We start from the raw sequence: 21,127 nt of genomic DNA on the forward strand, positions 1-21,127 counted from the left end.
GTCCTGGTCTCTGCCCGTTGCCAGCCTTTTGGTATTGAGTTGTTTGCCCTAGGTAGCATGACTAGGTAAAATACACTATTACATCACGAGAGGGGACTGAGCCACGGATGCTCGTGGTATCCTGGTCTAATGCCTGAACTCTGAACAGAAAAGATGATCAGCCCCTGATGTAAGTTCTTGCTCCTTCTCCGTTCGTGCAGGGCTAAAGTGGAAACGATGAGCAGCAAAAGCCGAGCCTGCAGCCGCTGTGCTGCCATGTGGGTGCTGGACGTCAGCACCTCTGTGGTGCCGCTGTCCCCGCAGCTCCTGTGGGGGCTTGCCGGGCTGTGGGACACGTCCTGTGCGTGGTGGGGTCGCAGAGCTCCCAGCACAGCCGGGGGAACCTGTTGCTCTTTGGGTGGATGGCAGGGTCCGACTGCAGAACCTGTCATGGGTTCGTGCTGTGCCCGTTGCCAGCCGTGCTGGGTCTTGGGGCTGGCGTCTGACCTGAGGTGCAGCCTGGCGCTGCGGCAGCTTTGGCCGCCGCATTGATCCGTCTTCTCCCAGGGCCTCCTGCTCTGTACGCCGGCAGCAAACCAAGCCGAGCGTGCGCTTGGCTGCCCCGGTTTGTGTCCTCCCAGGCCGTGAGGACACCCAGCCCCTCGCGGCTGCCTACGCAGCAGCGCTTCTCCCTGCAGGACCACGAACGCCTGGAGGCCAGAGCCTGACGTACCCGGGGGAGTGGGACTCTCCTGCTTTTCTGCGGGGGGAGAAGCTTCCCCCCTGCTGCCACTGAAGAACCTCCTGGGGCTTCCCCAGTGCCAGTGACAGGAGGTTTGTGGCGTGTGTGTGGCAGGAAGGGGCTGGGGGCACGGCTGTTTCATCGCAGGGGTGAAGGATTTTCTGAATGTGGCAGGGTGCTGCCCACGTAGCGCACGTTCGCCGCAGTCATTGCCTCCGAGGAGGTGCTAGAGTTCACGGAGGAAAAGCGGGCAGTCCTGGAACTGATCAGCTTGCAAGAGCTGCCCTGCTTTCTGTGGCATCTGTGGCACAGAAGATAAGATTTCTCTTGAAGTAGGGCAAACTATGTCACAAACCACCAAGGCGACGTCTGCAGTTTTGTGCTGCCTTGAAAGAAAGGAAGAGGTTTTTGTCTTCCAGGAAGCCTAGCTGCAGGACTTGAGCCAGTCTGCAGCACGTCTTGTAGCGAAGGGGTTCGGGAAGCGGGGAGGGATGAGCGCTGTGTTAGCAGTGCGTGTGCCAGGCAGCCGCCCCGCACACCCCGAGCAGGGGCCCGCGTGGGCATGTTGTGCCGGCCGCGGGGTGTGAGGGCAGTGCTGGAGCTGGACACCCAGGAGATCCAAAAGCAAGTGGGTTTTCCCAGTTGGTGGTTCAGCACTGGAGCATGTGCCCGAAGGAGATACAGCAAACTCTCTTCTTTTGGTGTCCTGGGCTGCAGGCTGGGAGGTTTCCTGGTGGGAGCATCTGATTTAGCCAGTGCAATTTACTGTTCTGAGGGAGTGGAGAAGTCCGGGGTGCGGAAGGAAGCAGCAGAAAGGGTTCTCAGCAGTGGCACTGCCCCCGGTCCAGGCCCTGCTCACGGGGGCAGCGGGGGGTCCCGGGGTTGCTGCAGAGGTCTCCAGGCTGCTGCCGTGGCCGGTTCTCTCGTGGGGGAACCTCTCGCCTTGTCCTTGGCGCGCTGCGAGAGGCAGGGCAGAGCCAGCTGGGTAAAGCAGCTCCCGCCGGCACGGCTGATCGTCTGGCTGCAGGCTGAGTGGCAGACCCCAGCGTGAGGAGGCCCCTGGGGCTGGGGCAGCTCCGCGGAGCCAGCCCATCTCCCAGCGCTGACCGCCTTCGGCCAGGGCACGCTGGGCTCGGCCCGCGCCGTGGTGCTGGATGAAGGCACTTGCTGCAGCGCTGTTCGGTAGCTGCGCGTCTCAGACAACCCGTTTCTGCTGGCAAGACCCGGGCAGAGCTTGCTGCCTTCGCAGGAGCTGCTGTGCTCCGGTGTGCTTACGGGAGCCGGGGGATTTGGGCAGCCTGGGTGCAGAGCCGTGAGAGGAGGAGCGATGGAGCGCTTGGCAGGACCCCAGTGCTGAGGGTCTCCAGTCCCCCCAGCTTGCAGTTTGCCTTCGCAGACAGGCATTAGTAGCTTTATAATCCTACAGCAACTGATGCCCAGGAATAAGCAAGAGCTCTCTGGTGTTTCTGGCCTTTATGTCCTGATGACAAGCAGAGCTCCCTGCTCTGCCTTTGATCATCTGACGAGATATTAATCTTGTGTGGTTGTCACAGTGTGTTCCCACCTAATGAATCCAGTGTCACCATGGCAAGGAGTGAGCTTCAACATATGACTCAGTAGGTGAAACAATTAGACCTAACTGTTAAAGGAAAGCTCGGGAATTGCACACAAAGCACATAACGTCCCATTCAGGTGGAGTTAAACTCAGCAAACAGGGATGTGCTTTCCCTGGCTGGCTTCAGTTCTGTGTGACTGCAGGAGCCTGAGGCAACGGCACGAAGCAGCCCTGAGCCTGCAACATGCCCCCTCTGCCCCGTGTGCCCTTGAGAGCCACAGCCAAGCTGCAGAAACCAATGCTGGCGTCGCCTGAGCTATTGCTGCGGAGAGAGGTCTCCTCCGGGCAGGGTCCTGCAGAGCCCCTGGGCACAGAGAGCCGGCCCGCGCGGGGCAGGGTGTGCTTGCCCGGGCGCGAAGGGGCCGCGTCGCTGCTCGTCCTGCAGCGGGTCCCCCGGGGAGAGGGGAGGCAGGCTGGCGAGAGCCCGTGCCTCTGGGCAGCAGCCCCCGCCACCTTCCCCTGCAGCCCCAGCCCCGAGGGCCGGCAGCGGCGTGTCAGCCCCGGGCCTCCAGGCCGGTCTGGTGGTCCGCGCGGGGCCGTGTGAGCCCGAGCTGCCCGTTCCCCGCGCCCGCGGCGCCCGGGCTGCCGTGGGGCGGTGTGCGGTGTGCGGCTGGCGAGCTCGCTGCGCCCCGGCACCCAGCACCGGCAGCTCCGTTCCCTGCTGTTTTGTCAACCTGCTGGTTGCAGCCTCTGCCTGCCAGGCTTTGGACTAGGTTTCTCTGTCGTGTCTATGTACAACCCCCCGGTGAAGCCTAAGGAGGTGCAGGGGTCCTGCCCGCGGGCTGCCGTGGGCCCTTGCCCTGGTGTCTCCTGCATGCGCGCACCTGCGTTCCTGTCTGCACTGCCGTTTGTGCTGCGGCCTCAACCGCAGCACGGACCTCGTGGTGCTCAGGCCGGACAGGGACGTCCCTTGACTCGAACAGGTTGTACGTGGGGCACGAGATGGCAGGGTGTAAAGCACCGAAGCCCAGAAGAAGGGCAACGGTGTGACAGGCTGTGGCTGTGATACCTTGGCAGCCTTATGGCTGTTGGTGACAAGTCAGGAGGCAGATAAAGTTACAGCGCTGTTCTGAGCTGCCGCTGTTTGTGTCTGCAAACTACCGCAGGCAAGGTCAGGGTGGTTGGGGTGGATCTCGAGAATCCCGTGTGTGCGACCACAACAAGATGTTATGTCTGGGAGCGTGGCTATGACTAGAGCCTCGTGAGCCGTCGGGACCTTGCAGACGCAGCTCCGGCCCGGGGGCTGTGGCCGCCGCAGCTCCGCACCCTGCTCCAGGGGCGCCAAGGCCGTCTCGGGAGCCTGCGGGTAGCTGCCGGCAGGGAGGCGGCGCGAGGTAAAGGGGCTGGAGAGGCGCCAGGGGAAAGCAGGATCGGCATCCCGAGCTTCGGGAAAGGGACCAGGCTGTGCAGGAAGGGGGGCTGGGGAAACGTCTGCAGCACAGCAGAGAGGGCTGAGACTCGCCCCTGCTCTGCCAGGGGAGGATTGCATGGGAACAGTAGGCAGTGTGTCCACTGCGCTCTAGGTAAATATTTAGTTATTGATTTGGTCCCTCTGCATGTCCTCCGTGTGCTACAACTGCTGTTTGTTTGGTTTTCTGCTCTGCCTGTGAGGGCCCTCTGTCCTTCCCCTGCCGCCTTCCCGTGCGGGAGCCCCTGGAGCGCTTCGCCGTCTGCTCGCCCCGCAGAGCCGTTGCTGCCGGGTGCGGCACGGCCGCAGCCCTGCCCGGTTCCCGGGTTCAGCCCACGCAGGTGCCCGTGGCGAGGGCACTGCCCCCGTCACCGCGCGGCTTCCCAGCAGCTCGGGCAGACTGGCGGTTGCCTCACTGCTGGAGCTTGCGCAACCTCTGCAACCAGAAGGGCAAAAATTGACCCAGTTTTAACGTGAAAGTTGATTTCTATTTATTTTTCTGCGCAACCTGACGATGCCACCCAGAGCACGGGCCTGGTGCTGACGAGGGCGGCGCGGTCTCGCCCTGGCCTGGGCGCGGGCGCTGCCGGGGACGCCGAGCAGCCTCCGCGCTGCGGGCACGGCTGGCAGGCAGCTGACTCGCAGCAACGCTGCTGGTGAAACGGTCAATTAGGAATCACTGAGCAGAACAGCCAGCTCCTGGCTGTGTCCTTGAATGCGCGGATACCTCTAAGGAACGGCAACCAAAACCGGTGAAATACTAAGGGGGAAGGTTCACGGGTTCTTGCAGACAGCCGTGGCGGCTACCTCATCCCCTTAGCTGCTGCCTACAGGGAACGGCAAAGCAGAGAAGCACCCAGCAGCGGTGGCGAGACCGGGGAGGAACAGGAACCGTACGGATGCAGCACTAACTGCTCCGCTGTCCAGGCCCTGGGCAGCCTCCCAGGAGGGGCTGCTGGAAAGCAGACGTCCTTCACGCGCGAGGCCTCATCCTGCGCTCCAGGTGCTCCCGGGGTGCAGGTGTTAGCTTTGGCAGCAGCGAAGAAAGGTCAGCTGCGTAGGTCCAAAGCTAACAGTTTATGCAACAGAGAGGCGCTTCCCGGTCGCCTGCCCCGAGCACCGAGATAAGCACGCGGGGGTGACAGGAGGCCCTTTGTCTGCTCCTCTCCCAGCGTGGCATGTCAATAAGACCCAGGTGGAGCAGCTCCGTGGCCTGCCTGGGCACAGCCTGGGCTACGTGGCCACCTGAGGACACCCACGGGGGTCTGGGTATCGTCAGATTTGGGACCTGCTTCCAAACACACGGACCTGGGAGACCCCCCGTCTCCGTGAGCAACTCAAGACGTTGGCCGTGCATCAGGGAACCGGGCAGCGGGAGGGCTGCCAGGGCGCGAGCAGGGCCTGCCCTGACCCGTGCAGGACACCACGGACAGTTCTGCACGGTCCCGTCGTCGCGGTGGGGCCGCCGGTGATGGCCACGCTGGGGGGGGCGTGGGGCTGCCCCTCCGCGGGAGCGGCGCGGGGCTTTGCCCGCCGGTGGGGACGAAGGGCCCGGGGGGGGGCAGTCCCGACTTACCAGAACTCGAGCAGTTTGCGTTTCCAGTAGGGACTTTTTGGGGACAGATGTCGTTATCACCTCGGCAATCTAGAGTTTCTGTTTCTGAAGTGATGTTATAATCAGATATTCACCCTTCAAAATTAACCTAGTTTAACAAAGAAAACTACCCTGTGCCAGATTTTCTGGGTTGTTCTCAGCATCTCAGTTACCAAGGTGACTGTTTCCTGTACGATTGCTAATGCTTTATAATCTCGATCGTGATATCTAAGTGACTTCCTCTTCTCTGTCAGGAGATGTAAGATCTGCTCTTGCCCTGGGCTCCTCTGAACCCCCTTCCGAAGCGCGGAGGATTCAGGTCAGTTCAGGCTCTGCTGGTTTTTGTTCTTGAACTGCCTTTTGCACCACTCTTAACGGGGATCCTACGCATGCGAGGGACAGAACTGTCCTTTTTTTAGGAATGACTGAAGATGAAATGAGCTGTAATTCACCTCTCACCTCCTCTCCCGGGTGGAAGTCTGTCTCCTGAAATTTGAGACTAGAGAAACCCGACTGATTTCCCCGGTGCTGCCGCTCTCCCGGCAGCTTCCCCGGGCGCGGCCGTGCCGTGAGCCCGCGGGAGGGCTGGCGCGGCCCGGGCCCGTGGAGCGGGGTGACCGACGGGGCGGGCGGCCCCGCTCCCGCCTGCAGCCAGCGCGCCCGGCGGCACCGGGCTGCGGCGGCACCGGGCTGCGGCGGCACCGGGCTGCGGCGGCGGCGCGGGCGAGCGCGGCGGCGGCCGCCGGGCTGCGGGGCCGGGGCGGGCGGGGCGGCGGTGGTGACGGCATCCGGCGGCGCCCGGCGGAGCGGCGGCCGCGCCGGGCCGGGCCGAGCCGAGGCGCTCCGGGCCGAGCGGAGCGGCGCGGTTCCGTTCCGTTCCGGGCGGTTCCGTTCCGCTCCGGGCCGTGCCGAGCCGAGCGGGGCGGGGCGGTTCGGTTCCGGGCGGCTCCGCTCCGTTCCGGGCCGAGCGGACGGTTCCGTCCCGTTCCGTCGCGGGCGGCTCGGCTCGGTTGGGCTCGGTTGGGCTCGGTTGGGCTCGGGGCCGTTCCGGGCCGGGCGGCGCGGGCCCTCTGCGGCGGGCGGCGCGCGGGGCGGGGCGGGGCGGCGGCGCTGACAGCTGCTGCGCGTAAACAAGCGGCCCCGAGCGGCGCCCCGGCCGCCCCTGCCTGGGCCGGGCCCGGCTCTGGCTCTGGGGCGGGGGCTCCGGGCTGCCCCGCGACGTGACGCGGCGCCGCCGCCGCCAGACGGGCCCGGCCGCCGGCGGGACAGGACCGCGCCGCGGTAAGGGCGCCGGGGCCGGGGGCGGCGTGACAGCGCCGGGGCCGCGGGGGGCGGGCGGGGGCGGCCCCGCGGGGCCCGGGCGGGCCGGGGGAGCCGCGGCGGCGCCGGGAGCCGCGGCCCCGCCGCCGGGCCCCGAGCCGCGGCCCCGGGCGGCTTCCGCGGGGCGCGGGGGACTTTGCTCCGCCGCGTCCGCGCGCGGGGCCGGGCAGGACGGCGGGGCTCGGCCGGGCCCGCCGGGGAGCGGCGCCGCGCGGGGCCTCCGCGCAGCCCCGCGTGCGCGGAGCGGAGCCGCCGGCCCGCGCCCTGCGCAAGGGCGGCGGTGCGCAGCGCGGCCCGGCGCCTCGGCGGCTTCTTCCCGTGCCCGGGGGCTCGGGGGCGCCTTCCCGCCGGGAGCTGCGGCGTGATGCGGGACGCGGAGCTCCCCCCGCCCCGGCGGCTCCCGGCGCCTCGGCCGAGCGCGGCGCTGGCCGGGCCTGGTCGCTGGAGCGGAGCTGCGGCGCCGCTGAATCGCGGCACTGTCTGCGCTGCAGCCTGTGGCAGGGTCTCCGGGCTGCTGCCAGGAACCGCTTCCCTCCCGGACGCTGCCGCAGGCTCGTTGCACGCTGTGGCCCTCCGCTCGCTGGAGGGGGATGGGGCTCGGCCCTGCCCGGCCGTCTCCGCCGTGGCATTGCTGACTCCTGCCTTTCCTGCTCTCTGAAACGTGCCCAGATATTTCACGATCCCTCTGGAGCCCGGCGCGTGGAGCCTCCCCTCTGCCTCCGCGCAGCAGGCTCCTTCGCGTTAAGCGGGGGCCATCCCCGCTCTGCTCCCACCCTGCCTCTCCCGGTGTCTTGCTGCCGTCCCTCCGACGCCGTGCGAGCTGTCCTCCCGCGTCCCTGCGTGCGGGTCCCCGCGCCGGAGGAGACGCGTGTCCCTTATCCCAGTGCCCGTGGCTCTTTCCTGTGTTTTTGGGGATGAGTCACACTGGTGTCACCATGTTGTGCTCCTGAAGAAGGGCAGAGCAGAGCCGTTGGTGGTGACAGCAGCGAGGCGCTCGTCGCTCTCTGATGGAGAGCGGATGGCGGAGGGGCTCGGACCGCGGCTCAGCTGGCCGGGCGGCGACGGCTCTCGCCGGCTTCCCTCCTCCCTGCCCCTCGCCGTCCCCTGCCGCGGTCCTTCCCCGGGGGCTCGCGTGTCCCGCGGCGGCGTGGTCGTCCTGCCGCGCTCCGGTGCAGCCTGCGGCCCGGCCCCCTCTCCGGCCCCGGCGATGCCTCCGCGCTCTGCAGGCCGGCCGGGCCGAGGAGGAGCCGGGCGTCCGCGCGAGAGGCCTCCTCGGAGAGGCCGATTCCAGGGGCCGTGTCGGAGCCGCGGCTCATCCCGGTGGCGGCCGTCCCGTCCCGTCCCATCCCGTCCCGCGGCGGTGCCTGGCCCGGGCTGAGCCTGACCGCCCTTCCCTCTCTCTGCAGGTCCTGGTGCTGTGCCGGCCGCTCTGCTCCGCTGCCGCCGCGGGCCCGGCTGCCGCGGCTGCGTCCCCATGGTCGCGCGGACGGCGGGGCGGCGCGGGGGCCGGAGCGCCTCGGGGCGCTGACGCCGGAGAGGCTGCCGGGCCCGCCGCTGCCCGGACCCCGGTGCCCCGCGGCTGGGGGAAGCCCCGATACGCTGATGGATCTGAGGCCCTGCTCGCTGCTGCTGCTGTGGACGCTGGTGGTTGCCCTCGCTCTCCTGGCCCGAGAGGTGCTGGCCCAGCGCGTCTACACGAACACCTGGGCCGTCCTGGTCCCCGCGGGGCCCCGGGAGGCGGACAGGCTGGCCGAGAAGCATGGATTCCTCAACCTGGGCCTGGTAAGTGCCCCCTCCTTGTCCCCGGCCGCGGTGCCCTCCGCCTCCCCTGTCCACATGCCGGCGGCCGGAGCCAGCTGAGGGCATCGCCTCGGCTCAGCCCGGCGGGCCCGGGGGCGGCGTCTCCGCGCTTCGCCCGGCGCCGTGTCCTTGGCCCCGGAGCGCCCTTCACAAACCCGCATGTCAGCAGGTCCCACGCTGCCCGCTCTCCCTGCCGTCAGCCGGCCAAGCGATGGGGGCCCTGCGGGTGCCGCCCGCCTCGGCCGCCCCTGCCAGCAAGGGGAGGACGGGGTGACCGCGGCCCGTCGCGCTCCCGGCTTCTGTCCTCGGCGCCGGGATGTCGCGGCGCTCCTGGGCGGCGCGGGTGGTGCTCGCTCCCATCGCGTTGGCATCTGGGCGTGAAAGCGGGGCCTCGACGCAGCGCCGCGCGGCCCGGCCAGCGCTGGCAGAGCTCCCCGCTCGCCAGGACCATGTGGCCGGCGGGATGCTTGGCCACGTTGTTCCCTTCTCCTGCCGGCCGTTTCCAGCCGGCCGGGGTTTCTCGCGCCCGTTGCTGCAGCGTGGCAAGAGCTGCCCGGCGCCGGCGTCACAGCCTGGTCGGCAGCGCTTTCCCTGGCCCCGCGCGGCGGCCGCGGGGAAGGGGCTGGGGAGGTCCTGCGGAGCCGGCGCGGCTGCCGGCCTGGAGGGAGGGAGCCCAGGGCCAGCTGCCCGCGCAGGCACGGCCGGTCGGAGCAGCGGGGCCGAGGCGCAGGCGCGTGGAGCTGACAGAGCGGGGCCGGGTGTCCCTGCCCGGGAGCCGCAGGGCTCGCCTTGCCGGCGCGGGGCGGGCTGGGGGAGCCGAGGGGGCCGGGGCGAGTGACGGCCGCGTCGCCGTGCTCGGAGGCTCCCCGTGCCCTGGCAGCCGAGCCCTGGCGCTGAGCTGCGCTGGCTCTGGCAGGAAGGAAGCTCGGGGTGAAATCCCAGAGGAAGTTGCACAACTCGTGGCTGCAGTGTCAGGACCTTGCTGCGAGCCAGCTGTCTGCAAGCGGCTGCGGGGTGGGGAAGGTGGCCGCGCAGGGAGCAGCTCGGTGCCTCGTCCCGTCCGCGCGCGAGCAGCCCTGGGCACGGGGAGCCGCCGGGCAGGGAGCCCCGGGCGCCCCGAGCTCGGGGGCTCTCGTGGGGGAAGGAGGCCGGCACGGGGCTGCGGGGCGAGCCGGGGCCGTGCAGCCCTCCCGAGCCGCTGCGGAGCACACGGGTCTGGCCGGGGCAGCACCCGCCTCCCCCCGCGAGGCCGTGCCGCGGGTTGGCACCTTCCCCTGGGCTCGCCGAGCTCCCGGCGGAGCCGCAGCACGGAGCACCCCGGAGAGAGGCGTCGGGCGGGCTGCGGCGGCAGGTGCTGGTCTGGGCATGTTTCCCCGCGCCTGGAGCCCGTCCCAGTGCCTGTGCGGCAGGACCAGGCTTGGCGGCCGTGGGGAGCCCGCTCCTGGCAGAGGTGTCCGAGCGGCCCGCGGGGGCGAGCGGGGCTGGAGGGAGGCTGCGCGTCCCCTCCTGCGGCTCTTCGGGGGTTGCTTTGCTGGGGCGGGAGGCAGCAGCCAGCCCGGAGGAGGGAGGCGATGGAGGGCTGGTGCCGCTGGCAGTGCCGCAGCGAGAGGCCATCGGCGTCCTTATCTGGAAGGATCCCGGCCTCGGCGTGGTGTCTGGACACCATCCTCACGGGAACGCCGTCCCGGTCTGCTCCCCGCTCTGCTCTGCCTGCGGCGCCGGGGCGGAGGGGGTCGAGCGCGGGGCGCCCCTCGGGCCGGGTGCCGGTGCCCGGGCAGAGACCTGGCCTCGACCGTGTCCCGGGTGACTGGTGGGAAGGCAGCACCGTTGTCCCTGCTGCTTCCTCGCCCCGCTGCTCCCCCCGGCGCAGCAGCTTTTCCCCAGCGGTTCCCAAATGCCCGGAGCTGTTTGGCCTCGTGGGCTGCGCTGGAGGGAGGCAGCGTGCCAGGGGAACAGGCCGGGGTCTGTCCCCACGCTTCCCCTCCGCTCCTGCAGCTCCGGAGGGGCCGTGCTGCCCCGCGGGGCAGGGACACGCTCTGCAGCTGGCTGCGCCCGCGGTGGGGGCAACGCGCCCTGCAGAGAGCCGGTGCGGAGCTGCCATGGAGTCCTGGCCTCCCTCTGCCCAGCTCGCGCCCCGTGCGTGGCTGGAGCCGGCTGTACCCAGGCGCGCGCGTGCCGAGGCCGGACCACGGCGGCAGCGCTGGCAGGAGCAGTGTCCGGCTGCCGTGCAGCGCTGCGGGTCCGGCACTGCAGCCGTGGCTGCCAGATCCTGCTCCGTCCTCGCCGCCTGCCCGCGGAGCCGGGCTCCAGCTCCTCCTCGGAGGTCCTGCGTCGTGTTCCCGTGGCCAGCCCTGCTGCCGGCATCGCGCGCGCCGGCCGGGATCCCGCGCTGGCTGCTGCTGCCGTGGGCAGGGCGGGAGGGTGGGACGTGCCGCTGCGGCCGGGGGGGGGACGGAAATGACAGGACTGCAGAGGGTTTAAAAATAGCCGGCTGGGAGGCGGCGTGGCCCCTGGGCCCAGCCGGGCTGCGCTGGCGCTGCTCTCCCCCCGTCCTGGAGCCGTCCCCGCCGGGCAGCAGGGCTGCGGGGGGGGTGGGTGGGGGGGACCAGGCGTCGGGGTCTCGTGCCCGTCTCACCCCTTGCTCCGTTGCAGATCTTTGGCGACTACTACCACTTTCGGCACAGCGGCGTGGTGAAGCGCTCGCTCTCGCCCCACCAGCCCTGGCACAGCCGCTTGGCCAGGGAGCCGCAGGTAGGTGCGAGGCGCCGTGGGTCCCTGCACCCCATGGCGGCAGGAGCTGCGGGTGGCACAGGGGCCCGCGCTGGGCGCAGGCGGGGAGCAGCCTCCTTGTGCCGACCCGAGGCTGGGTGAGGGGGGCCCAGCGCGTGGGGGTGCCGGCAGGGCTGGCGTCGCTGGCCCGTGGCCTCTTGCGCCCCTGGAAAGCGGGGCAGCCGCGGCTCCCGGAGGGCTCTCCCTTCTCGTGCGCGGGGCGAGACGTCCCCAGCCCCAGCCCCGGCGCGGCGGGGTCGACGTGCTCTCCAGGCCCGGGCCGGCGTGCCAGCGGGGCGGCCGGCGCCGTGCCCAGCGGGGCGAGCAGCGCGGGGCGGCTGCCAGCCGGCTCCAGCCCGCTGCTCGGCGGAGCTTGGCGCCCGCGGGAGCCGGGACGCGTGCCGCCCCGTGCGGCCGGGCAGGGACGCTGGGAGCCCAGCTGGGCCGGCTGCCTGCCCCCCCCCCGTCCCCGCAGCCCAGGGCTGCAGCGCGGCAGCTCCCTCCTGTCCGCGCCCAGGTGCAGTGGCTGCAGCAGCAGGTGGCAAAGCGCAGGACCAAGCGGGACGTCTTCATGGAGCCCACCGACCCCAAGTTCCCGCAGCAGTGGTACCTGGTGAGCGCCGGCGGGCAGGGGCGGGCGGGGTGTCTCCTCGGAGGAGGAGGGACTGGGGCAGGGTCCCGTCCTGGGGGCACGTCGGGGGGACGCTGCGTTGCGGGTCCCTGCAAGCAGCAGAGCTGGGAGAGCCCAGGGCCGGGCTAGTGGGGCAGTCGGCCTGTTGCTTGTCCCAGGATTTGGGACCGTACTCGTGCCTGCTGTCTCCGTGGTCAAGCTCAGGCGGCCAATGAAGGCCTGATCTCTGCGAAAGCAGCTTTGTTTATTGGGCCCAAGCAGAACCGAGGGCTGCTCAGTGCCCTTTCCCCGTGGCCCCTTTGGCCCTGTGCAGCGCTCTGGGCCCCCGGTGCAGCGCTGAGCACGCTGTCTGCCCCGATCCCGTGGGGTTTCCTCACCCCCGCGCCGCTGCAGAGTGGAGCCAAAGCTGCCGCTTGTGCGCCCTTGCCCCAGGCTGGGAGGGTCCGGGCGCACCCCTTGCAAACACCCGTGCGGGCGCACCCCTTGCAGACACCCGTGCGGGCGCACCCCTTGCAGACACCCGTCCAGGTGCACCCCTTGCAGACACCCGTCCAGGTGCGCCCTTGCAGACACCCGTCCGGGCGCACCCCTTGCAAACACCCGTCCAGGTGCGCCCTTGCAGACACCCGTCCGGGCACACCCCTTGCAGACACCCGTCCGGGCGCACCCCTAGCAGACACCCGTCCGGGCACACCCCTTGCAGACACCCGTCCGGGCACACCCCTAGCAGACACCCGTCCGGGCGCACCCCTAGCAGACACCCGTCCGGGCGCACCCCTAGCAGACACCCGTCCGGGCACACCCCTTGCAGACACCCGTCCGGGCACACCCCTTGCAGACACCCGTCCAGGCACACCCCTTGCAGACACCCGTCCGGGCACACCCCTTGCAGACACCCGTGCGGGCACACCCCTTGCAGACACCCGTCCAGGTGCGCCCTTGCCGTGCGGCAGCTGGGCAGGGTTTGCATTGCCACGACTTCTCCTGGCAGTACAACACAAACCAGCGGGACCTGAACGTGCGCCAGGCCTGGGAGCAGGGCTACACCGGCAAGGGCATCGTGGTCTCCATCCTGGATGATGGCATCGAGAAGAACCACCCGGACCTGGAGGGCAACTACGTAAGCGCGGGATGCTCCTCCCGGAGCAGCTCCTGGGGCCGGGCTGCGTGCGCGTGGGAGCCCGTCGGGGCGGGGGTCAGCCCGGCTCAGCCCTGGGACCGCGTGGGCTCGGCTGGGCAGGGCTTGCGCCTGCTGCGGGGGGACGTGGTGGAGGGAGGCGGGAGCGCCTGCGCCCTCCATCATCAGCCCAGCAGCACCGACGGGGGTTTCGGGCATGGCCCCAGGGCAGCGGCCTTGGTGGGCTGGGTCGCCGGGCTCTCACTGCCGGATCTGTCCCCTAGGATCCGGGGGCTAGCTTTGATGTCAACGACCAGGACCCAGACCCGCAGCCCCGCTACACGCAGATGAACGACAACAGGTGAGGAAGGCGAGGGCGAGGGCGGCGGAGCCCCGCTGCGGGGGGGAAGCGTGGCTCCAGGTGGACGCGGGCTCCGTGGACCGTGGGGGGTGCGAGGGGGCTGCATGCCCCTGCCCCACGGGACCCCCTGCCTCCCTCTCTCCCTCTCCGACACGAGCAGCCTCCCTCGCTCCCGGCTGGGGAGCCAGTGCCGACGGCTCCGGAGCAGGAGGGTCCGGCGCGGCCCCGCGCGGGGTGGTCCCGCGGGCTGGGCACGGCGGGGGCATCGCCCGCGCGGCGGGGGGAGGCCGGGGGCCGCCTCGGGGGGCGGCGGGTGCCGGGGCCCTGCTCCGCACCCCACCCCTGAGCGCCGCTCCCATTGCAGGCACGGCACGCGCTGCGCTGGGGAGGTTGCTGCCGTGGCAAACAACGGGATCTGCGGCGTCGGCGTGGCTTACAACGCCCGGATCGGAGGTGAGCGGCGCCCGCCCCGCAGGAGAGCAGGGCTGGCGCTGGGCGAGCGGTTGCAGCGCGGGGTCTCGGCGCTGCCGGCCGGGCGCTGCGTGACGGCGGGGGCGGGGGCGCGGGGACGGGCGGCGGGCTCTGGCCTGCGGCCGTCGGGCCGTGCCGGCGCTGAGCGGGGCCGCGCGGCGCGGCGCTGTGACGTCTGCTCTCTGGCCCTAGGCGTGCGCATGCTGGATGGGGAGGTGACTGATGCCGTGGAGGCCCATTCCCTTGGCCTCAATCCCAACCACATCCACATCTACAGTGCCAGCTGGGGCCCCGAGGACGACGGGAAGACGGTGGATGGCCCGGCCCGGCTGGCGGAGGAGGCTTTCTTCCGAGGGGTCAGCCAGGTGAGCCGGCGAGCGTGCCGGGGCGGGGCCGGGCCGGGGCGGCTGCCCTGCGTGTTTCGGGCGGCTGGGTTGTCCCAGCCCTCCCTGGTGAGTTGTCTTTCGCCCCATCTCTGCAATCAGGCCCTGTTGGTTTTTCTGGTTCTTCCTGTGTGATGGCTCTGAGTCACGGCTCTTCCAGTGCTTATCTCCTTGCTGAGCAGCCCCGTGCCGCAGTTCTCTCCTTTCGGAGCAGCCCGCGTCCTCGCTGCTCAGAAAGCTCCCTGGAGCCCGGCGCTGGGCCGGTCTCTCCCCGCTCTGCGAGCCCCCGCGCCGGTCCCTGTCTCGCTGCATGCCGGCAGCTCCCCCCCGCTGCTGCCCGTCCTCCGTCCCCGCTCTCCTCGCCTGCTGTCGGTTCGCTTTGTGCCTCGGCTGAGCTGCGATGCAGCCTACGCGGTTCGCCTGCGCTGCGTGTTTCTGCCCGGGATTCCCTGCGCGGAAAGACGTGCGTGCTGTGCTGCGCTGTGCTGTGCGGGGCAAGGCTGGCGAACCCGCCCCGGTCACACGTGCTGGGGGGGCTTTGAGCCGCCGGTCAGGCACCGCTGCGCAGGGCTCCTGCAGGGCTGCCAGGCAGCTGCGACCCCCCCCCACGAACCCCTCCAAGCCAGCCCGGATGGTTTCCAGGCAGGGGAAGACACGGGTTCTTGGGAACCCCCCTGCCGCGGTGCCGGCTGCCGCGCGGCTCCTTGCCTTCGGGGCAGCACCGTAGCCTCTGCGGAGCTGCCCCGGTGCCTCCTCCGCTCCGTCTCCCTGCGTCAGCGCTGCCCAGGCTGTGCTGGGAGCCCAGACCGGAGCGCGGCCCGGCAGCACCGGGGTTCCCGGGGTGCCAGCTGCATCTGCTCAGTCTCGTCTCTCCCGCTGGGACGGAAGGTGCCCTGGGCCGGGGCTGCCTGTCGGCTCCCGGCCCCGAGCAGGGCTCGGCAGCACGAGCGGCCCCGGTGCTAGCCCCGCTCTGCCTCTGCCCTTAGGGTCGAGGGGGGCTCGGCTCCATCTTCGTCTGGGCGTCCGGGAACGGGGGCCGCGAGCACGACAGCTGCAACTGCGACGGCTACACCAACAGCATCTACACGCTGTCCATCAGCAGCACCACGCAGTACGGCAACGTGCCCTGGTACAGCGAGGCCTGCTCCTCCACCCTCGCCACCACCTACAGCAGCGGCAACCAGAACGAGAAGCAGATCGTGAGTCGGGGCCGCCGGCGCGGGCGGGCTGGGAGCTGGCGTTCCTCCGTGCTCAGCAGCGACACGCGTGTCCCGGAGCACAGCCTGGTCCAGCTGGTCGCACCTCTCACCCTCCGGCTCTTTCTTGCAGGTGACAACTGACCTGAGACAGAAATGCACCGAATCGCACACGGGGACGTCGGCCTCGGCGCCCCTCGCCGCCGGCATCATCGCCCTCGCCCTGGAGGCAAAGTAAGGCCAGGCGCGGGGCGGGCGGGGGGAGGCCGCAGCCCTGCGTGAGGCAGCAGACCTCGGTCTGGGGCTCGCCCGGGGCCGGGAGGAGCCGCGTCGGCGCCTGAGCCTCGCGTCTCCCTGCAGCAAGAACCTGACGTGGCGGGACATGCAGCACCTGGTCGTGCAGACCTCGAAGCCGGCGCACCTCAACGCCAACGACTGGGTCACCAACGGCGTCGGCCGCAAAGGTGCCCGGGGCCGGGCGGGCTTGGGGCTCGTGCATCGTCCCCGTGAGCGGCGCGGTGCGCGTGCTCCTCCGGGGACCTCCTCGCTGCCCTGACCGCCTCTCTGCCCGCAGTCAGCCACTCCTACGGCTACGGCCTGCTGGATGCTGGGGCCATGGTGAGCCTGGCCAAGAACTGGACCACGGTGGGACCTCAGAGGAAGTGCGTCATCGACATCCTCACGGAGCCCAAGTAAGGGCTGCTGACCCAGGCGGGCACTGCCCAGCGCCCGCCGCGTGCCCGGCTCCACGCAGGAGCCCGGCCGGGAGGCTCTTGGCCGCGGGGCAGGGAGGCTCTCGTGGGCTGAGCTGCGTCCTCAGCTCTGCATCCAGCGGGCCACCATCTCGGGGGAGCTTGGGAAGGGCTGGAGAAGCTGCCTTCGGCTTGGTTTCTGGGAGGCGCCGGAGCTTCCCGCTCCTGCTCCGGCTGGGCAGGGCGCAGTGGGGACGCATCCAAACTGGGACGCTGCGGTTTTGGGAGCAGCAAGCACGCGCCGTCAGACAGAGGGGCTTTTCAGGGGTCGGACAGAAGCTCCTTTTACTCCCACTTGGCCGCGGCGTGGCCGCGAGCGGGGCGCTCTCCGGGAGCTCCGGGACGGCCGCCCTGGGTGCCGCGGGTGCCAGCCCTGCGTGGCTGCGGGCGGGGAGGCCGCGCGGCGGCAGCGGGACGGGGATGCGCCGGTGCCCGGCCCAGGGCTGGCGGGGCTGCGCAGGGCGGTGCCGGCCCGGTGTCCAGCGAAGAAAGGGGCCATTCATGGCAGGCACAGAGCGGGGATTCAGGAGAGGCAGCTGGGCAGGCTGCGGGCTGCTTGAGGCCGTCTGCTTCCTACAGCCGGGAAGAGCTGCAGCTCCGGGCTCGCGTCCCGGCCCCGCCGCCCGCGCGTCCTCGTGCCCCCAGCACCGGCGCCGTGGGGCCTGGGCGGTTCCCGGGCTCTGGCTGGGCAGCGCCTGCGGCACCGGGGCTGGGGGTCCCGCTCGTCCTCCCTGCGGGGCAGCTCTGGGCTCCCGTCACCCTTGGCTCTCCTCGGCAGGGACATCGGGAAGCGCTTGGAGGTTCGGCGGAAGGTGGACGCTTGCCTGGGCAAGGCGAACTACATCAGCCGGCTGGAGCACGCGCAGGCCAGGCTGACGCTGTCCTACAACCGGCGGGGGGACTTGGCCATCCACCTCGTCAGCCCCATGGGCACCCGCTCCACCCTCCTGGCCTCCCGGTAGGTGCCGGGGCTGCAGGGCGCCGCCGGGCCGCCCCGGCCGGGGGTGCGAGTGGGCCCGGGACCCTGGGACACGTCTTGCCCCTCTCGCCCCAGGCCCCACGACTACTCGGCGGACGGTTTCAACGACTGGGCCTTCATGACGACGCACTCCTGGGACGAGGACCCGGCCGGGGACTGGGTGCTGGAGATCGAGAACACTAGCGACGCCAACAACTACGGTAGGGCTGGGCCAGGGGCCCTGCCGCCGTGGGACGCAGGCGGAGCGGCCGTGCTCCAGCTGCCCCGCGGGTACCGCCGTCTCCTCACCCCGCCGTCCCCTTGCAGGCACGCTGACCAAGTTCACGCTCGTGCTCTACGGGACGGCGACCGACTCCCCCGGTCTCTCCAACCAGCTGGAGAGCAGCGGCTGCAAGACGCTGACCTCCAGCCAAACCTGCGTGGGTGAGTGCGGGGCCGGGGGCCGGGGGGGGCTGCCCGCGCGGCCCGGCGCCGCTGACCCTGCCTCTCCCGCAGTCTGCGAGGAGGGGTACTACCTGCACCAGAAGAGCTGCCTGAAGCGCTGCCCGCCCGGCTTCGCGCCCGGCGTCCAGAGCACGCACTACGCGCTGGAGAACGGCGTGGAGCCCATCTCGCCCCACCTGTGCCTGCCCTGCCACCCCTCCTGCGCCACCTGCTCGGGGCCCACGGCCAACGAGTGCCTCACCTGCCCGGCACACTCGCACTTCAGCAGCCTCGACCTGTCCTGCTCCCACCAGACGCAGAGCAGCCGCGCGTCGCCCGCCCTGGCCGACGGCGAGGGCCTGGCCGAGGCCCCCCCGCCCGCCAACCTCCCCGTCCTCATCGCCAGCCTCAGCTGCGTCCTCATCGTCATCATCTTCGTCACCGTCTTCCTGGCACTGCAGCTGCGCTCGGGCTTCAGCCTGCGGGGCGTGAAGGTCTACGCCCTGGACAGCGGCATCATCTCCTACAAGGGGCTGCCCTCGGATGTGTGGCAGGAGGAGGGCCCCTCCGAGTCGGACGGTGAGGAGTACGAGGCCCACAGCGAGAGGACTGCCTTCATCAGAGACCAAAGTGCCCTTTGATGAGCCCTCCGGCCCCTCCGGCCTGCCCGGCGCCGCGGCCGGCCAGGCCCAGGGGCCCGGACTCTGCTCCCGTCCGCTCCCGCGTGGCCCCCGTCTGGCACCGTCCCGCAGCGCGGCCCGGGCTGCTCCGGGGCCCTGCTGCTGCCGTCCCGCGCTCAGCACCATCTCATTGCCCGGGCTGCTCCGGGGCCCTGCTGCCGCCGTCCCGCGCTCAGCACCATCCCGCGGCCCGGGCTGCTCCAGGGCCCTGCTGCCATCGTCCCGCACTCGGCACCATCCCGCGGCCCGGGCTGCTCCGGGGCCCTGCTGCCGCCATCCCGCGCTCAGCACCATCCCGCGGCCCGGGCTGCTCCGGGGCCCTGCTGCCGCCGTCCCGCGCTCAGCACCATCCCGCGGCCCGGGCTGCTCCAGGGCCCTGCTGCCATCGTCCCGCACTCGGCACCATCCCGCGGCCCGGGCTGCTCCGGGGCCCTGCTGCCGCCATCCCGCGCTCAGCACCATCCCGCGGCCCGGGCTGCTCCGGGGCCCTGCTGCCATCGTCCCGCACTCGGCACCATCCCGCGGCCCGGGCTGCTCCGGGGCCCTGCTGCCGCCGTCCCGCGCTCAGCACCATCCCGCGGCCCGGGCTGCTCCGGGGCCCCGCTGCCATCGTCCCGCACTCGGCACCATCCCATGGCCTGGGCTGCTCCGGGGCCCTGCTGCCATCGTCCCTCACTCAGCACCATCTCATGGCCCGGGCTGCTCCGGGGCCCTGCTGCCGCCGTCCCGTGCTCGGCTGCTCCGGGAGCCCCACTGCCGCTGTCCCGCGCTCGGCACCACCCTGCAGCTCAGCCTGGGCTGCTCCGGGGCCCTGCTCCTGCGGGGCCTGCACCAGCACCGTCCCGGGCTGCTCCAAGGGCCCCGCGGCCGGTGTCCCGCGCTCGGCACCGTCCCGGCTTTGCACTGCCTTGTCCGTCCCGCGCTCGGCACCGGCACGCTTGGTGGCCCCGGGGACCGTCGCTGGCCCTGCACTGGCAGCTGGGGCATCTGCTCCCTGGGGCCGCACGCGAGCCCCAGGGCTGGGGTTGCAGTGTGGGGCAGTGCCGGGTGGGGGGCTCTGCCCTGAGCCAGCCGGGGCGCGGGGTCCCTCTGCCCCCGCGGCCCCCAGCGCCTGCCTGGGCCCAGCTGCCTCCCCGGGTCCCCGCCGGCCTCCGCTCCGCCCGCGCCCCTCAACAGCAATAATGGCCAGGCCTCGGCCGTCACTGCCCGCTTCCCGCTGCCTCCCGTCCCCGGTGGCCGCGGGGGACCCGGCGCCTCGCTGTGCAGTGGGGCAGCGGGGATGGTGCCCGAGCCGTGCCAGTGCCCGAGCCCTGCCCCGGCTGTGCTGGCTGCACCCGTGGCTCAGCCCCCCGGGGCCGGGCTGCGCGTTGGCGCCTGGCTGCGCTGCACCAGAGCCGGCTCTGCCCCGTGCTCCTGCCTGCGCTGCACCAGAGCCGGCTCTGCCCCGTGCTCCCGCCCGCGCGGGGCCGGGGGGCCGGGGCCCTTCCCGCGGCAGTGCCCCAGGCGGGTCCCCGCGGCGGCCCGGCGCGCTCCCCCCGCCCCCCGACGTGCCTTGCCCCCACTCGGTGACAATCCGTTCTGCTCCCGGCCGGAGCCCCCGCCGCCCTCGGTCCCGCGGCTCCCGGGGCCGGGCCGGGGCCGCGCGCCCCCCCGCAGCCCCCCACGCGCCGGGGCCGCGCTGCCCCACGGCGGTGCCCCCCGCCAGCCCGGGCCCCGGCCCAGCCGGCACGGTGCCGCCCGCTGGGGGCCACAGGACTATTTTTCTATAATAACTTTTTGGTGCACAGTAATTTTTTCTTGTAATTTAATCAGCCGGGAGCTGCCTCCTGAGCCTGTTTTTAATTTAATGGATGTGGATATAACGCTAGAGAGACTGAGTTATTAAATGTTCAGAACTATGCAAACCAGCTCCCCGCCGCCCGTGCTCTGTGTCCGCAGCGCCGCGTGGGGGTCCCCGGCGGGGGTCCCGCGCCCCGGGCAGGCGGCCGCAGCGATCCGGCCCCACTCTCCTGAGCCGTGGGAAACGGTCGCCGCTCGGGAACCTGCGGAAATGGGGAATCAATTCAGAGCGGGCGGCAGGGCTGAGCTGGGGTTGCTCACGGCTGCACCGCGGTGCCTGGGCCGTGATGCTGCACCGCGGTGCATGGGCTGCACCGCTGCACCATGGTGCATGGACCGTGCTGCTGCACCGCGGTGCATGGGCTGCACTGCTGCACCGCAGCCCGGCCCCGGCGCAGCCCCCGGCAGCAGGGTCAGGCCCGGGGCAGCGGTCAGGGCGAGCAGGGCAGCTCGCGGCAGCGTTTCCCCTGGGGCCGGCGAGCGCCGCCGCGGCACCTCTCCAGCCCTGTGCTCGCGGTCGCCGCAGCTTCCTGCGGGCGTGAGCGCGTCCCAGCCCTGCGCACGACAGCAATGCGGCCGCGGCCGCTTCCTCCCTCGCCTGTGGGGCGCAGCCGCCCCCCGGCCCCTGCGGTGGGTCCAGCCCTGCTCAGCTCGGGCTCGGGTGCAACACCCCCAGCCCAGCAGCCCTGCGGCCCCTGCGCGGGGGACCCGGGAGGCTGCTGCTGGCACCGCCGAGGGTTTGCTCTCGCCAGCAGCCGCTCCGAGCCCGGGCGGGTTGTACGGCGGGTGCTGCCGCTGACCGTCCCCGCACGGCGCTGCAAGCGGAGGGCAGCCCCCGGCACGGCCGGCCCCGGCCCCAGCCCCGATGTCCCCTGTGCTGGGGGCTGGCGACCGCCCGGGTTAGGGATGCTCAGCAGTGCGCGGGGGCTCAGGACCGCACCAAGGCCCCAGCACGGGGCAGCGCCTCGGAGGGCGAGTGTGTGCAGCTGGGGGGCTGCACGCAACCCCCACGCCCCCCGGCAGGGCCTGGCCCCACGCAGCCCTGCGGGACCCGGCCCGGCAGCACGT

The 21,127-nt window shown here is 71.3% G+C and overlaps 1 protein-coding gene across 2 annotated transcripts; it reads left to right on the plus strand.

Annotated features, from left to right (window-relative positions):
* Positions 1-5,641: 5,641 nt before the first annotated feature.
* Positions 5,642-20,127, plus strand: FURIN (furin, paired basic amino acid cleaving enzyme). Of its 2 annotated transcripts, none has more exons than XM_064517760.1 (16): positions 5,642-5,657; positions 8,065-8,440; positions 11,111-11,209; positions 11,745-11,840; positions 12,850-12,978; positions 13,260-13,336; positions 13,701-13,789; positions 14,000-14,172; positions 15,177-15,389; positions 15,520-15,620; positions 15,747-15,850; positions 15,961-16,078; positions 16,917-17,096; positions 17,193-17,317; positions 17,424-17,540; positions 17,613-20,127. In XM_064517760.1, the coding sequence occupies exons 2-16, from the start codon at positions 8,261-8,263 to the stop codon at positions 18,179-18,181; spliced, it is 2,370 nt and encodes a 789-aa protein (XP_064373830.1). In that variant the 5' UTR covers positions 5,642-5,657; positions 8,065-8,260; the 3' UTR covers positions 18,182-20,127. The 2 variants fall into 2 exon arrangements, with proteins under 2 accessions (XP_064373830.1, XP_064373829.1); XM_064517759.1 differs by lacking the exon at positions 5,642-5,657 and adding an exon at positions 6,468-6,619.
* Positions 20,128-21,127: the final 1,000 nt, after the last annotated feature.

Source organism: Dromaius novaehollandiae, chromosome 10, assembly GCF_036370855.1.
Source record: "Dromaius novaehollandiae isolate bDroNov1 chromosome 10, bDroNov1.hap1, whole genome shotgun sequence".
Classification (NCBI taxonomy): domain Eukaryota; kingdom Metazoa; phylum Chordata; class Aves; order Casuariiformes; family Dromaiidae; genus Dromaius; species Dromaius novaehollandiae.

Excerpts from the sequence above, each read along its gene's own strand:
- FURIN (XM_064517760.1), top strand. The coding sequence starts at position 8,261 with ATGGATCTGAGGCCCTGCTCGCTGCTGCTGCTGTGGACGCTGGTGGTT. Across the intron at positions 11,210-11,744 it reads GCTTGGCCAGGGAGCCGCAG|GTGCAGTGGCTGCAGCAGCA; the intron begins GTAGGTGCGAGG and ends GTCCGCGCCCAG. Across the intron at positions 16,079-16,916 it reads GACATCCTCACGGAGCCCAA|GGACATCGGGAAGCGCTTGG; the intron begins GTAAGGGCTGCT and ends TCTCCTCGGCAG.